The 14,641-nt window shown below is 50.7% G+C and overlaps 1 protein-coding gene across 1 annotated transcript in view; it reads right to left on the bottom strand.

Annotated features, from left to right (window-relative positions):
• Positions 1 to 961: 961 nt before the first annotated feature.
• LOC311528178 (unconventional myosin-X-like) overlaps positions 962 to 14,641 on the bottom strand; it is a 269,478-nt gene continuing 255,798 nt past the window's right edge. Inside the window, exons 37-40 of the mRNA XM_084642873.1 lie at positions 13,952 to 14,075; positions 8,772 to 9,221; positions 7,163 to 7,354; positions 962 to 1,314 (exon numbers count right to left, since the gene is read on the bottom strand). Coding sequence (XP_084498999.1) covers positions 1,201 to 1,314; positions 7,163 to 7,354; positions 8,772 to 9,221; positions 13,952 to 14,075 — 880 coding nt within the window. The 3' untranslated portion in view covers positions 962 to 1,200. The remainder of the gene's footprint in view (positions 1,315 to 7,162; positions 7,355 to 8,771; positions 9,222 to 13,951; positions 14,076 to 14,641) is intronic.

A 14,641-nucleotide genomic window follows, 5' to 3' on the forward strand; every position in this document is an offset into this window, starting at 1 on the left:
GGGGGATGGGGGAAGAGAAAGATGCCAACTATACTCATCCTGTTTTCTGTGACAACAAATTGTTCTCTTTGGGTTTTGCTAAAGACCCATGGAGTGGAAAGAAGGAACTTTACTGGTATAGGAGCCAGTTAGAACTGAGTGGCATGTGAAGTTCTTGATGGAATGTTGCAGGAGAAAGTGGCGGTCTTTCTTGTTAGACTAGAGTGGAAGGAAGGGTAGTTCATCTGCACACTGTGTGCTTAGTAAGAGCCACCACTTTTTCTAAGGTGATTGTCCCTCCTTCCAGGACATCCTAAAAGCCTAAATGTAAATAAATTGCATGGCAGGATCCAAGTCACTACCTTTAAAGGGATGAGTTTGAACTAAAATTGAGGGTGGGGGCTGAAACAGCTGTGTCCTTGTAAATGCAACTAAATGGCATTCATGCCCCAGGAATAGACAACACTTCACTTTTCAACCAGGGCTTATAATGTAGTTTGAGCTGAACCTGAGTAGGATCCACTTCAGACAGCCCACCCCTGTTCTTGAGAGAGAACCATGCACACACATTCCTGTTCTCTAGCTGTGGCAACCAACTGTTTAGGCTCCTGAGGACCAAAATACTTTAGTCTAACCCAAGTTACTTGATGCGGCACAGGGTTAACTAGGTAAAATGTAATGGCCCGTGACATCCAGGCAGTCAAAATTAAACACTATTAAATCTGGGAAAAAGGAATGCAACTTTAAGTTTGGCTGAAAAATAAATTAAAACAAATATTTTCTTAGCTCAATTCCCAGATGCCAGTTGCTCTTCGACAGACTGAAAGCTATTGAATCTACTTCCTCTACTGCAGAACTGTTCCTTGTGTATTTTTCTGACAGTGTGACAGACAAGTGTGAAAAAGGCAGAAGATGACAGATAAGAGGAAGCTTGTGGCTTTGTTTTTTTAAGATAGTGTCCCTCAAACAACCAAGATGAATACAAGTCTCGGCTGTTCATGTTTAATGTAACAGTTTTTGATGTTAACTAACATCTTTAGGATGAGGTGCAAATCCCTTGATACTGTAAGTGGTGATATGTGATTTCAGTTTGTTTCTATGTAGGAATCAATCAAGTGAAGTTCTTTAAAAAAAAATCTTTGCTACACATCCTGCTGCCAAGTTGTAAACTCCCACCGCATGACAAGTGCCTCTGGCTAATGGAATAAGGGTTCCTTCTCATCACCTAGTCCAGATGCTAGTGTGACTGTCCGTACTGGCAGCTGATTTGACACTGCAGCGTTTCTTCACAATCATGTTGATGTAGGCTTTCATGATCTTTATTATTTCTCCCACCTGGACAAAAAATGAAAGGATAGGTAGGCAGATTGAAAACACAGTAGTTAGGTGTACGAGTCACTTTGCAGAAAGACATAGTCACTGCCCTGAAGTGCTGGCAATAGATACAGTAACTCCTCACTTAACGTCCTCCTGCTTAATGTTGTTTCAAAGTTACGTCGCTGCTCAATTAGGGAACATGCTCATTTAAAGTTGTGCAATGCTCCCTTATAACGTCTTTTGGCTGCCTGCTCTGTTCACTGCATGTAAGATTTTGTGGAAGAGCAGCGATTTTACAAGGGAGCATTGCACAAGTTCCTCTTCTCCGCCTCCTCCCCCTCCCTCCCAGTGCTTCTCCCACTGGCAAACAGCTTAGGACTTTCTGTGAGGGAGGGGGAGGAGCGGGGAAGCGTCTCCACTTCTCCCCCTCCCTCCCTGAGTTTGGTGGCACTTAGGATTATCTGGGGATGTGGGGTGCTCTGGAGATGAGGTGGAGTGGGGGTGGGAAGAGATGGGCCTAGAGTGGAGCGGGGATGGGAAGAAGCGGGCCTGGAGCATCCACCAGCAAAGTCGGTGCCTGTTCTTCTCTGGGTAAGCTGCCACTGCTGCTGCGAAGATGCTTCCTAGCGTTCTTGCCTGCAGCAGGCTGTGCCTGTGTAGGGTAAGCCATCAACTGCTTTTCGGCTGAGGGGCATGAACTGATCATGTGACATTCTGACCATCTTGCCCTGTAAGTGCGAGCGGAAGACCATGCACGCCAGATACACCGCCCTGAGTTTCTTGACATTTATGTGTAGGGATAGCTCCAGGGCTGACCACAGCCCTTGGTCTGAACAGTCCCCACATGGGCCCCCCAACCCAGGTCCAAAGCATTGGACACCAGCTCCAACAACGGGGCCCTGTCCTGGAAGGGGACCCCTTGGAGCATGTTGTTCAGGGTGGACCACACCGACGGGTGGCAATCACTGGGTCGGGCATGATGAGGACCTTGTCCATCCTGCCCCGGGCCTGGGAGAACTCCAAGGCCAGCCAAAGCTGGAGGGGCCTCATTCGGAGCCTGGCATGGCGGACCACTTACGTGCACGCCGACATGTGACCCAGGAGCTGGAGGCATGCTCTGGCCATTGTCACAGGGAACTTCATGCCCGTGTTGATGAGCCCCTTTAGGGTCTCGAATCTGTCCGGTGGGAGGGAGGCCGTGGCTGACGAGGTGTCCAGGAGCGCCCCGATAAACTCTATGCGCTGGACCGGGACTAACGTGGACTTGTTGTCATTTACTAACAGGCCCAAGGCAGCACACGTGGAGAGTAGAAGCGTCACGTGATCCCACAGCTGTGACCAGGAGCTGCCCTTGACTAGCCAATCATCCAGGTAGGGAAAGATCTGGACCCCCTGGAGTCTTAGGTAGGCCGCTACCACTGACATACATTTTGTGAACACCTTTGGGGCAGTGGATAGGCCAAATGGGAGGACCGTAAATTGGTAGTGATTCTGTCCCACCAGGAAACGGAGGAAGTGTCTGTGCCCCTCTAATATGTGGATGTGGAAATATGCGTCCTGCAGATCCAGGGCGGTGTACCAATTCCCTGGATCCAGGGAGGGGATGATGGAGGCCAGGGAGACCATGCGGAACTTGAGTTTGACCATAAACTGGTTCAGATCCCGCAGGTCCAGGATGGGCCTGAGTCCCCCTTTGGCCTTCTGGATAAGGAAATAGCAGGAGTAGAAACCCTTGCCTCTGAACTCCCTGGGCACCATTTCCACCACTCCCAGGTCTAGGAGCTGTGAACAATCCCCCAGAAGGAACGGGGGTGGGGGATGGTTGGGCGGGGGCAAAACAAATTGCAGCGTGTAGCCCTGGGAAATCATGTTGAGGACCCAGCGGTCCGAGGTTAGTCGTGACCACTCCAGGAGGAAAGCCCACAACCGATTGCAGAAGGGAAGCTCTATTGAGGGGGGGATCCCCTTCGGGAACTGTCAGGGTGCCCCCTGGCATCCCATCAAAACTGCCTTTTCCCCACCTGCTTGCCCTTGGAGGACCCAGGCTGCGGGGCAGGCTGTGACTGCTGCTGAGGGTGCCTCTTATAGTCTCTCAACTTTTTACAGGCAGCCTCGTATTTAGGCTGGGAAGCCGAAGCAGGGGCCTGCTGCGGCTTACACTTACTTTTGGCCGGAGCTGGAATATGTAGACCCACGGTCTGCAGGGTCATGTGGGAGTCCTTCATGCCATGCAGCTTTGTATCTGTTTGTTCCACAAACAGAGCCTTGCTGTCAACTGGGAGATCCTGCATGACCGACTGCGCCTCACTGGACAGCAGGAGCCATGACGCCCTTCTTATGGACACTGCCGAGACCATGGATCGAGTTGCCATGTCCGCCGCATCTGACGCCGCCTACAGGGACGCCCTAACAGCCGCTGCACCCTCCTCCACCAGCGCCTTGAACTTTTTTTTTTAATTGTGCTCCTGGAGGGAGCCCTCGAATTTGGGCAGTGAACCCCACATGTTGAATTCGTATCTGCCCAGGAGAGCCTGGTGGTTTGCCACCCACAACTGGAAACTCAAGGATGGATAAACCTTTCTGCCAAAAGAGTCCAGCCTCCTTGAGTCTTTATTTTTCTAGGTGGGGGCTGGTTGGCCCTGCCGCTCCCTGTGGTTGACCGACTTGACCACCAGGGAGTTGGGCGCCGGGTGGGTGTAGAGGCACTCGTGTCCCTTGGCGAGTATAAAGTACTTGTGTTCTGCCTTCTTTGAGATGGGGGCCAGGGAAGCTGGCGTTTGCCACAAGGTATTTGAGATCCTTGCCACCCCCTCATGGAGGGGCAAAGCCACCCTGCCCGGTGCCGAAGATGACAGTACATTGAACAGGGAGTCTGAGGGTTCCTCCAGCTCCTCTGCCTGGAGGTGAAGGCTCGATGCCACCTGTTTTAAAAGTTCTTGATGGGCCCTAAAGTCCTCCTGTGGGACGGAGGGGGGCAGGGCTGCTATCGCCTCATCCGGGGAGGGTGAGGAATCCGGTACAGTGCTCTGGTATCCGCCAGCACTGGAGGGTACACCACTTGGTCTGGCTCCGGGCACGGTGCCGAGGACGCACGTCCCACTGACCCTCTCCTCAGGGGCCTTGAGAGAGAGGCCAACGGTGCCTCTGAGGCTCCGGCTACCAAGCAGGCCCCCACCAGGGGCTGCGTTGGAGGCCATGGTGCTCACTGGTACCACTGTGCCGGCCACCGGGCCCAGTGCCACTGCACCTGCTGTGGCACCGACGGCCCCGGCTTTTTGGCCTGGCCCATGGAAGGGTGACTATGAGCGGAGACCGGGCTGATGAACAACCTGCTGCTGCCACGGGACCGGGAGGAACGGCGGTGCCGGGAGCGGCGTCGCCCAAGGGACCGTGATCTTGATGCAGAGGACCAGTACCATCTGTAGCTGCCGCTCCAAGATCTGCTCTAACGGGCAGACCCGCGATGGCGCGGTGCCGGCGATCTACACCCCGGGCTGCGGAGACGGTGCCTTGGCGGAGACTTGGAGTGGGATTCCGAGCGGGAACAGCGACGACGTCCGTGCTGCGACCGGCTGTGGTAACCCCTGTGAGACGAGGACCTTTGGCGACATCTGCCTCGGTCCCGTCGGTAATTGCTCCGTGGCGTGGAGTGGTGCCGGACGTCCCAGTCGGACGGTACCCAACCAGACAGTCTGGTGGGAGTCGAGGACGAGCCATGTGGACTGCGCCCCGAATGGTCGCTGGGCGGAGAACGGCGTTGGGAACGTTCCCGCGACTGAGAGCAGTGCTGCACTGGGGGCAACTGTGGAGAACCCAGCGGTGGCTTGCCTCTGGAGCGGGGAGCCGACACCAGCAGCGCTCCTGGTACCGGCATGGTCATGACATCTCTGGCCGCCTGCAGGGCCTCTGGCGTGGAAGGCATCCGGATATCCAGGGAGGCCCGGTCCGAAGCAGCAGGGCAACTACGCTCAACATGAGTGGGAGGCCTAGAGGCTGGAGGGGATCGAGGGCCAACATGGGTCTAGTCTCTGCCCCTGGTTTACCTTGGTGCTGCTGCGAAGAAGGCACTTTTTTAGCCTTCTTATGCCCCGTAGATAGGGAGCGGTGCCGACTAGTCGAAGGCACCGGGAGGTCGCAGTGCACCGATGCCTGGTGCAGACCTGGAGAGATGCGCCAGAGCCGGGGTCAGCACCATGAGAATGGCCCGGAGCCTAATGTCTCTTTCTCTCTTAGTCCGAGGTTTAAACGACTTGCAAATCTTGCAATGATCACTGATAAGTCTGTGTGCGGATCACTCCTTGGCATAGATCACCTACAAGAGCCACATGACTTAAAACCCGGGGCGCGGGGTATGCCCTGGCTCGGGTACTCGAACTAAATGAACTAACTGTAACAGCTAACTAACTACAGGTACTAGCACTGAACGAACGAAAAGTTCTGGGGATGAGCTACAGCAAAGCTGGAGCAGAGCAGTTCTGATGCACCTTCACTGGCGGCAAGAAGGAACTGAGGGTGGCGGAAGCACGCAGCTCACCTTATACTGTGTCATGGAGGTGGCACTCCAGGGGTCGCTGGAGTGCTCCCCCTATGGGTACTACTAGGGGGAAAACTTCCGGCACTGGTGCACGTGGTGAGCACACACCCCTATTGTGGAATACACATGAGCAATCACTCAAAGAAGAAAAAAGTGTTTTTAATTTATAAGGGGGGGTCACACTCAGAGGCTTGCTATACGAAAGTACAAAAAAGTTTGAGAACCACTGGCATAAACTTTTAAAAGTGAAGATAACCAACCACTGGAACAATTTACCAAGGGTTGTGGTGGATTCGCCATTTTAAAGTCAAGGCTGGATGTTTTTCCAAAAGACCTGCTCTAGTAATTTTTGTGTGGAAGTTCTATGCCCTGTGTTATACAGGAGGTCAGACTAGATGATCATACTGGTCCCTTCTGGCTTGAAATCTATGAATCAGTAGACAATGCTGGCCAAAAAATCTGATCTTGAGTGCATGTGCACCCAGAAAGAATAGCAGTGAATCCACATGGATCATAGCCTGAAGAATCTGAGATTTACACTTATCCCAACTCCAATTTATACGGTCTCACAGATCTCACTGTGGTTTGTGCCAGCATCATTACTACTCAGATTCCTTGCAGGTGGTGAGTATTATATCCCATTCAACATAAAAGTTAAAGGAGGAATGTGGTACTTTGATTTGCCTGAAAAATTCTGGAAAGCAGAAATCCAAGGATTTTAAAAACGTTAAACTTCTCTTCAGTTTCCCGAAAATGTATCTGTCTTCATGCTCCACCTTGTGCTACAAATGGCTTACAGAGGTCTGAGACACTGATTTCCCTGAGGGACCACTCAGGGCAGGGATTCAAGGGAGCAGAATTAAGGTCATATGATTCTGTTGGAAAGGAAGTGTCACCTTACTGCTGCATTTCTACAGTTCATGTTCTATTGGTTACTACTGCACTAATAGTCTTGTAGAGATGATGTATGGTCACCGTAACTCTGTATTATTTTCCCATGTGAGTTGTTTTAACTCGCTTTTCACATTCTGGAAGGGCATGAGAAGCATGGGGGACCAAGGAACACCCAAAACCATAAACTCCACATTAACAAAGTGTTTTGCATGTTAAATGAGGTTCAGCATGTTTTTTCTTTCTATGTTAGGCAGTGACATGGTTGAAAGGAAATCAAACCCTCCTCCTCTCCTGCCCAGTTTCTACAGGAAGAGTTTTTTAATAAGGCAGCTCTCACTTGCAAAGTTCAAATCTTTGTTTGGTTCTAGTAAATCACAGTAATAATGGAACTCGGATAGTTACACTGTATACACAGCAGGGACATCCTGTTACACATACCTGGGAGGTTTCAAAGAACATCTCTCGCTCATCCACTGTAATTTTGAAGGTATTGGGTTGTGGAGCTCCAAAGAAAACAATGTGCTCATACTGGAAAGTTTCCAGTGATTTAGGATCTCCCCGTTTGTATACAGACACATTCTCTGTACTGACTCCAAGCCAGAGATCATTCGGAAATCCACCCTCCTTACACTGTTGAGAACAAAAAACTCAGATTAACAGAAGTGCTCCAAATGGGAAAGAAAACCTGGGGACACTCCTGCATTGCAGGTCTGAGGGCATGTCTACACTTTGAATTCTGGGTGTAATTCCCAGTTTCTGGAGACATACCCACACTAGCTGTGATTGAGCTGGCAAGCTAAAAACAGCAGTGTAGGCATGGCAGTGCAGACAGAGGGAGGGGCTAGCCACCCCATGTACGTACCCATCCGGGATGGTCGGCATGTACAAAGGGCAGCTAGGCCCTCACACCTCCACAGCAGCACTACTATTTTTGGCACACTAGCTCAGAGCTAGTGTGGGTACGTCTCCTTGAGCTGGGAATTGCACCCCCCGCTCAAAGTGTAGACATATCCTGAGTCAAACAGTTGAGCAGAGGGTTTTGGAATAAACAGTGCAGAATATGTCTGAGCAGTCCTTCTGTACTCACTCATCTTTCCTTCTAATTCTGTAACCCTACGAGACAGATATCTTACTGGTTTAAGAAAGAGTTAAAAATGCATTTTAAAAAAAAATGAAACATAGCAGGGCCTGAGAGCTCTTGCTCCCTCTGGACACCACAGTACTCCTCCTCCATAGGAGAAATGGGACTTCTGCAGGAGAATCCTACAGCACCTCCTGCTGGGAAGGTTTAGGAATGAGCCGTGAGGTTCTCCACACGCAGTTCTCTCACCTATCTCATTCAGTGCCTTCTGCTGTGAGAAACAGGGAATAGCTTGGAGTAGGCCAGCTGCAAGATCCTCACAGCCAAAGCTCCTACCCCAATTTTCAGGGCTTCACATGTATGTGACACTGCACTGAAATGTTGCTCAAGATTCCCGGGTTTCTGTGGCACTGCTGTCCTAAAGTCTGTGGCAAAATGAAAATTCTAGAGCAGCTTAAAAGAAATGTGTTAATATTCATAAACAGTTATTTTACTGAGGTAAATATGCTGAGTAATGTAATGCACCATTGCCTGTATTATTTATTTCACTGCCTTCTTTGGAGTGTCTCCTGCTAGAAAGGACTGGGGCTTTTTTCACAACAGGTGATGGAAAATCATCTCCCTTCCTGTTTTGTACCTTCCTTTCTCACACCACCATCTTCACAGGCCAGGGAAGGTCCTAAGTTTTTTCTCTCTCTTTCAAAGTGGGAGCGTCCATGTCTCCCTTCCCACCCAGCAGAACACGCATCTAGACTAACTGGAGTGTTTACTCAGTACTCTCCACTTTGCCTGACTAGGTATGTGGTGCTGCTCTGATGGCGGAATCACACTCAGTGCAGTCAGGCGGAATGTAGCATGTTAACAAGAGTTTCTCTATGCTGTCCAGTGTAAAATGCAACATTTTTCATCCCCAAGAATAATGCCTGCTTGGACAGTAGTTGTTATCTGAGTTTATACACCTCTCACCTCAACATCAAAGAGTGTTGAGCCATAGCCTGGCCATTCCTTTACAACGGACATGTATTTCACCATGGCCTGGTGCTGAGACAGTCCCTGCAACTTGTTCCATTTCTGCACTATGCTGGCCCGAGCAGCAGAGAGCTCTTCCTTCACCCACATTTCCATCATCTGCTCTTCTTCCACCTTCTGCTTTTTTACTGAGCCTGTCTTGAAGCCACGTTTCAAAGTTCCTTCCAGAAAGCTGGTCCGTCTCCTCTCCAGAGCATGACTGGTCATGCCACTGCTCTTTGTTGATTGCAGGATTTTGGATTTTAGCCTGTTCACTGGGTAAATGCCATCGAGGGTCCAGGTGATTTTGGAATAGTCTCCATGAAGGTACTGCAGCCTTAGGGCTGCCAGGTGCTGCAGTGTCTCCTCTGGGGCAGGAAAGTGCCCATCAATAAGACTTTCATGAGCCTGTAAATGTTAAACAAACAAAAAAAACCCTCCATAATTTATGCCTTATCTGTCCATTTACGGTGCTCAACCTTGTGATATCTGCCCCAGCACCTAGCCAATCCCAGTACAGAAGTGCATAGAGTCAGGATATCTGACTAGCAGTTACTATAAGGAGGACAAATGAAATCAGAACGAATTAAAAGAAATTAAACATAATGCCTCCCTCCTTTGCTCTTTCAGCCCTTTCCTGTTTATTTTGTTGGGAAATCCTGTTAGATGAAAGAGAGAAACAGGGAAGCTCAGAACCAGTGACTACCAGCTACTTGTACTTGGCATGACAAACAACTAGGTCACAGAATAAAGCAGTAGAAGAGCAAGAGATTTCTGAAAAGCAAGTTTTGGTGAATTCAGAAATACAAAATACAGTGAGCAACACAGAAATATTAAAATCTACCAGTGGGAAGAAGGCTGGGAAGTTTTCAAACACACCATAAAGGATATCCCAAAGAACTGCTGAGAGGCAGGTGGGGATGCTACATACATAATATAGCCAACACTAACACACAAAAAGCGAAGATACGAAAGTTAAGCCACCCAGCAAAACGTACCCTCTGCTCCTCTACCATAGGCACACATCTGTTACCACCACCATACCAAGCACCGCAAACATAACTACCTGACTCTCACAAACTTCCCTTCTATACACACCAAGCCACCTACTCCAAATACCCTACGCACTATACTCACGCACTATATGCAGTGAGAGGTGTAGTTCGGGGTACAGTCAGGTGGTAGCTAGGGGCTGTGTGTGGGCAGGAGGGTAGCTCAGGAGGCAGGTGGGGATAGCCAGGCGTGTAGCGTAGGGTGCAGGCAGGTGGGCTCGGGGCTGTGTAGAGGTAGAGGGGTAGCTCAGGGTACAGGGAAGGGATAGCTAGGCGCTGTATGCAGTGAGGGGGTAGCTCAGGGTGCAGGGAGCTGGGGCTGTGTGCGGGCAGGGGGTAGCTCAGGGTGCAGCTCAGGGTGCAGGAAGGGGCGAGCTAAGGGCTGTGTGCAGGCACTGGGGAGCTCAGGGTGCAGGGAGGAAGGAGCTGGGGCTGTGTGGGGGCAGGAGATAGCTCCGGGTGCAGGCAGGGAGTAGCTAGGGCAGTGAACTGGTGACCCCTTTCACAGAGCAAGCCTCTGAATGCGACTCCCTTTACCAATTAAAAATGCTTTTTTATATATTTATCACCATTATAAATGCTGGATGCAAACTGGGGTTTGAGGTGGAGGCTGACAGCTCATGACCCCCCATGTAATAACTCGCGACCCCCTGAGGGGTCCTGACCACCAGTTTGAGAACTCCTTAGCTAGGGGCTGTGTGCATGCAGCAGGGGTAGCTCCGGGTGCAGGGAGGGTGTAGCTATGGGTTGTGTGTGGGGAGGGGGTAGCTCAGGGCAGAGAGAGAGGGGTAGCTAGGGGCTGTGTGCAGGCAGGTGGTAGCTCAGGGAGCAGAGAGAGGGGTAGCTAGGGGCTGTGTGTGGGGACGGGGTAGCTCAGGGTACAGGGAAGGGATAGCTAGGGGCTGTGCGCAGACTACAGCCTGGAGAATGGGTACCCTATCAACTGTTGACTGGGAGGCTTGCCCCAGTCTGGAACCCAGCCAGTTCTGGCCAGTGGGAGGACAAAGGGCTGAGGAGAGGATGTCTGTCACCTGACCAGCTGGTTCTGGAAAGTGGGACCAAAGGATGGAAGAGAGAGGGCCCAGGAGGCCTGTTTACGTGGGACTGAAGACAAAGGATGGAGGAGGGGCTGTTGGGGAAGCTGATGATTGGCTGGAAGGAGGGGGCTGCTGGACTGGGGACAAAGAGCCCATCGGGACGGGACAGACCCAGATGGACGGTGCTGAGACTTTCTAGACCCGAGGGCCTTGAGAACTTCCTGTGCTGGGTTCAGACATTCAATAAACTCTTCTGATTTACACTGGCTGAGAGTCACTGCAGTCTAGAGATCGGGGTGACATTGCTCCCTTTGGGTGTGGAGGCCCCGGGGGTCCAGAGCAAGTGGATTCCCTGAGGGGTCCCACGGCAGAGACAGGCATGCTGGAGGCTCAGTAGTGCAGTCCCAGGAGGTTGCAGGGCCAAAAGGCCTAGTCCTGGAGAGAGTGTGCAACCCTCACAGAGGGCTATCATGCTGAAGGGGGTTACTCACAGGGGCCATACGGAGCCGAGAGAGCACAGGGCCTGTGAGTCTGTGACAACAACGGACAAGTGCATTCTCGTAGTCAGACTATGAGCACAGAGGAACAAGGATTCCGATTCCGACCATGTGGCGGTAAGAGGGAACTGAAGGAGTGTCACCCGCAGGGCCTCTTATAACCTCGCCTGGAGCACGAGACAATGCACGACCCACTTGCAAATCAATAGACACTGCTACCGAAAACTTCTGGCTCTGGTTCATGGCGCACATGCACACCCTGCATTTTGGAATACATATAGGGACTGTCATTTGAAGAAGAATCTATGGCTCATTTTAAGATGTGGCATTCAAAAGTCATCACATTATGTAAACAGACAGACAGACAGAGAGAAATGCCATCAAGTTGAGTGTATGGCCTGGCAAGCTTGGCCAACTATCTGATGCTCCATTGTCTTCATTCCAAGATGTCAGTCTCTGGGAGCTGCTGTCTGGGTGATGCACAAGTGCTTCACCTCATTCCATCATTTTGGGTCAATCAGCCAGTTTTTAAATCTTCAGGACAATGTTTTATCTAAGCCATTTGTATTATTTTTTCAACTTAAGATTCTTTGAGACACTATCAGTTGGTTTCTGAAGTCTACAGCTGCACAACACTGTACATTGTCTACTGCACAACGCAGCTCAAGATAAGGGTGTGCATATAAAGGCTGTCTTTGTACCCCCGATCAGTGGGGCTGCTTCACACTGTGCATGTCCCTGGTGTAACCTAGAGCAGCCTGAAGAATGCCTTACTCTGCACCAGCTTTCAACAGCCCATTATGGCAGTTGAAAAACTATACTTCATTTTCCACGTGCTGGTGACAGGGAGAGGTGACTTGGGAGCCATTATAGCAACTCACACTACCTTATTCTATTCCATTTTGTGTACTATCCTAATCACCATAGTATCTGACCACCTTCCTAAAGTGCATTGTATGTGACTAACGTCAGTCATGTGTTTTCTTTCGGTCATCCACTACCTAGGAATTGAAATGATTTGTTTTGGTAAGGTTTATACCAGGGGTCTCCAGTCTGCTGGACATCTGCAGCCAGAGAACCTCCCCAATGTGGCCCACGGGGCACCAGCAATTTTGGGGCCGGGTCCCTCCCATGGCCGTACCTGCCGCCCCTGGGCGCTCCCTCCCCTAGGCGATTTAAAATAGCTCGGGGCCCCGCTCACTGGCAGCGCAGTGGAGTTGAGTGGCTTCCTGTACGCTCGTTCCACATGGCTGCCGGCCCCCTGCAGCCAATGGGCAGCAGCGCACAGAGGCTGCCCTACCTTGGAGCCCCAGGTAAGCGCCGCGCCCCACTCCCAGAGCCTGCACCCCTCCCCCTTCCCACACACCCCTCCCACCCCCAAACTCCCTCCCAGAGCCTACACTTCCACCCCGTGCCCCAGCCCAGAGCCTGCACCCAGCACCCAAACTCCATTCCAGAGTCTGCACCCCAGACCCTCTCCCCCACCCAAACTCCCTCCCAGAGCCCAACCTCTCACCCTTTCTGCACCCAAACTCCCTCCCAGAGCCTGCACCCTGCACCCCAATCCCCTACCTCAGACCACATCCCCCACCCAAACTCCCTCCCAGAGCCCAACCTCTCACCCTTTCTGCACCCAAACTCCCTCCCAGAGCCTGCACCCTGCACCCCAATCTCCTATCTCAGACCACATCCCTCACACAAACTCCCCGCAAGAGCCTTAGGCAGGTGGGGGGCGGAGTTTTGGGGGGGGGTTCTGGGTGGCATGAGTGACATTATTGGCCCTCTGGGAGGATTTGAGGACTGGCACTGGCCCTAAGGTAAACTGAGTTTGAGACCCCCGGTTTATATAAACTGCTGTGCATTTTATTAATGATAATAATAATTAGTGATAAAAGGTCATGGTACATATGGCCCTTGGAGGATCAGTTGGTGTGATCCCCTACGCTGTGGAGATCATCCCCTGACTGGCTCAGTATCCACAAGTAACAAAATCTAGCCCATGATTTAGTAGTGTATGCCTTTGTCTATTCACTTTTTTATTATATTTTTATAAAAAAAGCAATTACATTTGTCCAGCCACATTTAATTTTTGCAATCCCCAGTTGTGCTTTTGGCTTGCAGTTCTGTTGTCCTCATCGACTTTATTTCATTATTTTGCTAGAGAGAAGTTTGACTTACAAGACAAGAATCTGACTAAGGACAGGAATTGGTGGCATCATTCTCCTTTCTTTTCTTCCTACCTCTTTTCTCCTCTTTACTTCCTAGTACTACTGCTCTGTTCCAGAAAAGCTGATCTGTACCTCTATACAGTGCAGCCCAGCCAATGAACTAAGGCAGCAGGCTCCCTTCCTACCTTCTATCCCTAGCTACACAATCATGAAAGGAAACTTCCTCTTCTCCCAACAATGTGACCCAATTGCTTGCCAGAAAGGCATGAACTCTCCTCTCCCCAGCCTTGCCCACACTTGACATGAATGTAAACTCCCCTCTTCTCTACTTATAGCTGCTTGACCATGCATCCTTAGAAATCCCCTCCCCCTCACACATCTTACCTGCTCAAACATGAAGGCAAATTCCACCCCCTCTCTGGGAACATTCTCAATATCCAAGAAGCAATAGAGTTTAAAATACAGCTGCCACTGTCCTTCCTCCTCCTCTTCCTCGGAGCCAGCCAATCTGTAAAGCAGATGAGAGAAGGGAAGAAACTGCAGAGCATCCTGATAATGAGTCATCCTCAATCCCACTGTATAATGCAAGGCTATTGCCAGGAGAGAACAAACAACTTCTTGATCCTAGCGGATCTTAAACATAAAAAAGAAGCTTACAAGAAGTGTAAGGTTGGACATATGACCAGGGAAGAGTATAAAAATATTGCTCGGGCATGTAGGAATGATATCAGGAGGGCCAAATCGCACCTGGAGCTGCAGCTAGCCAGAGATGTTAAGAGTAACAAGAAGGGTTTCTTCAGGTATGTTGGCAACAAGAAGAAAGCCAAGGAAAGTGTGGGCCCCTTACTGAATGAGGGAGGCAACCTAGTGACAGAGGATGTGGAAAAAGCTAATGTACTCAATGCTTTTTTTGCCTCTGTCTTCACTAACAAGGTCAGCTCCCAGACTGCTGCGCTGGGCATCACAAAATGGGGAAGAGATGGCCAGCCCTCTGTGGAGACAGAGGTGGTTAGGGACTATTTAGAAAAGCTGGACGTGCACAAGTCCATGGGGCCGGACGAGTTGCATCCGAGA

This window comes from Lepidochelys olivacea (genome assembly GCF_965140295.1).
Source record: "Lepidochelys olivacea isolate rLepOli2 genome assembly, chromosome: 11".
In the NCBI taxonomy this organism is placed as follows: Eukaryota; Metazoa; Chordata; order Testudines; family Cheloniidae; genus Lepidochelys; species Lepidochelys olivacea.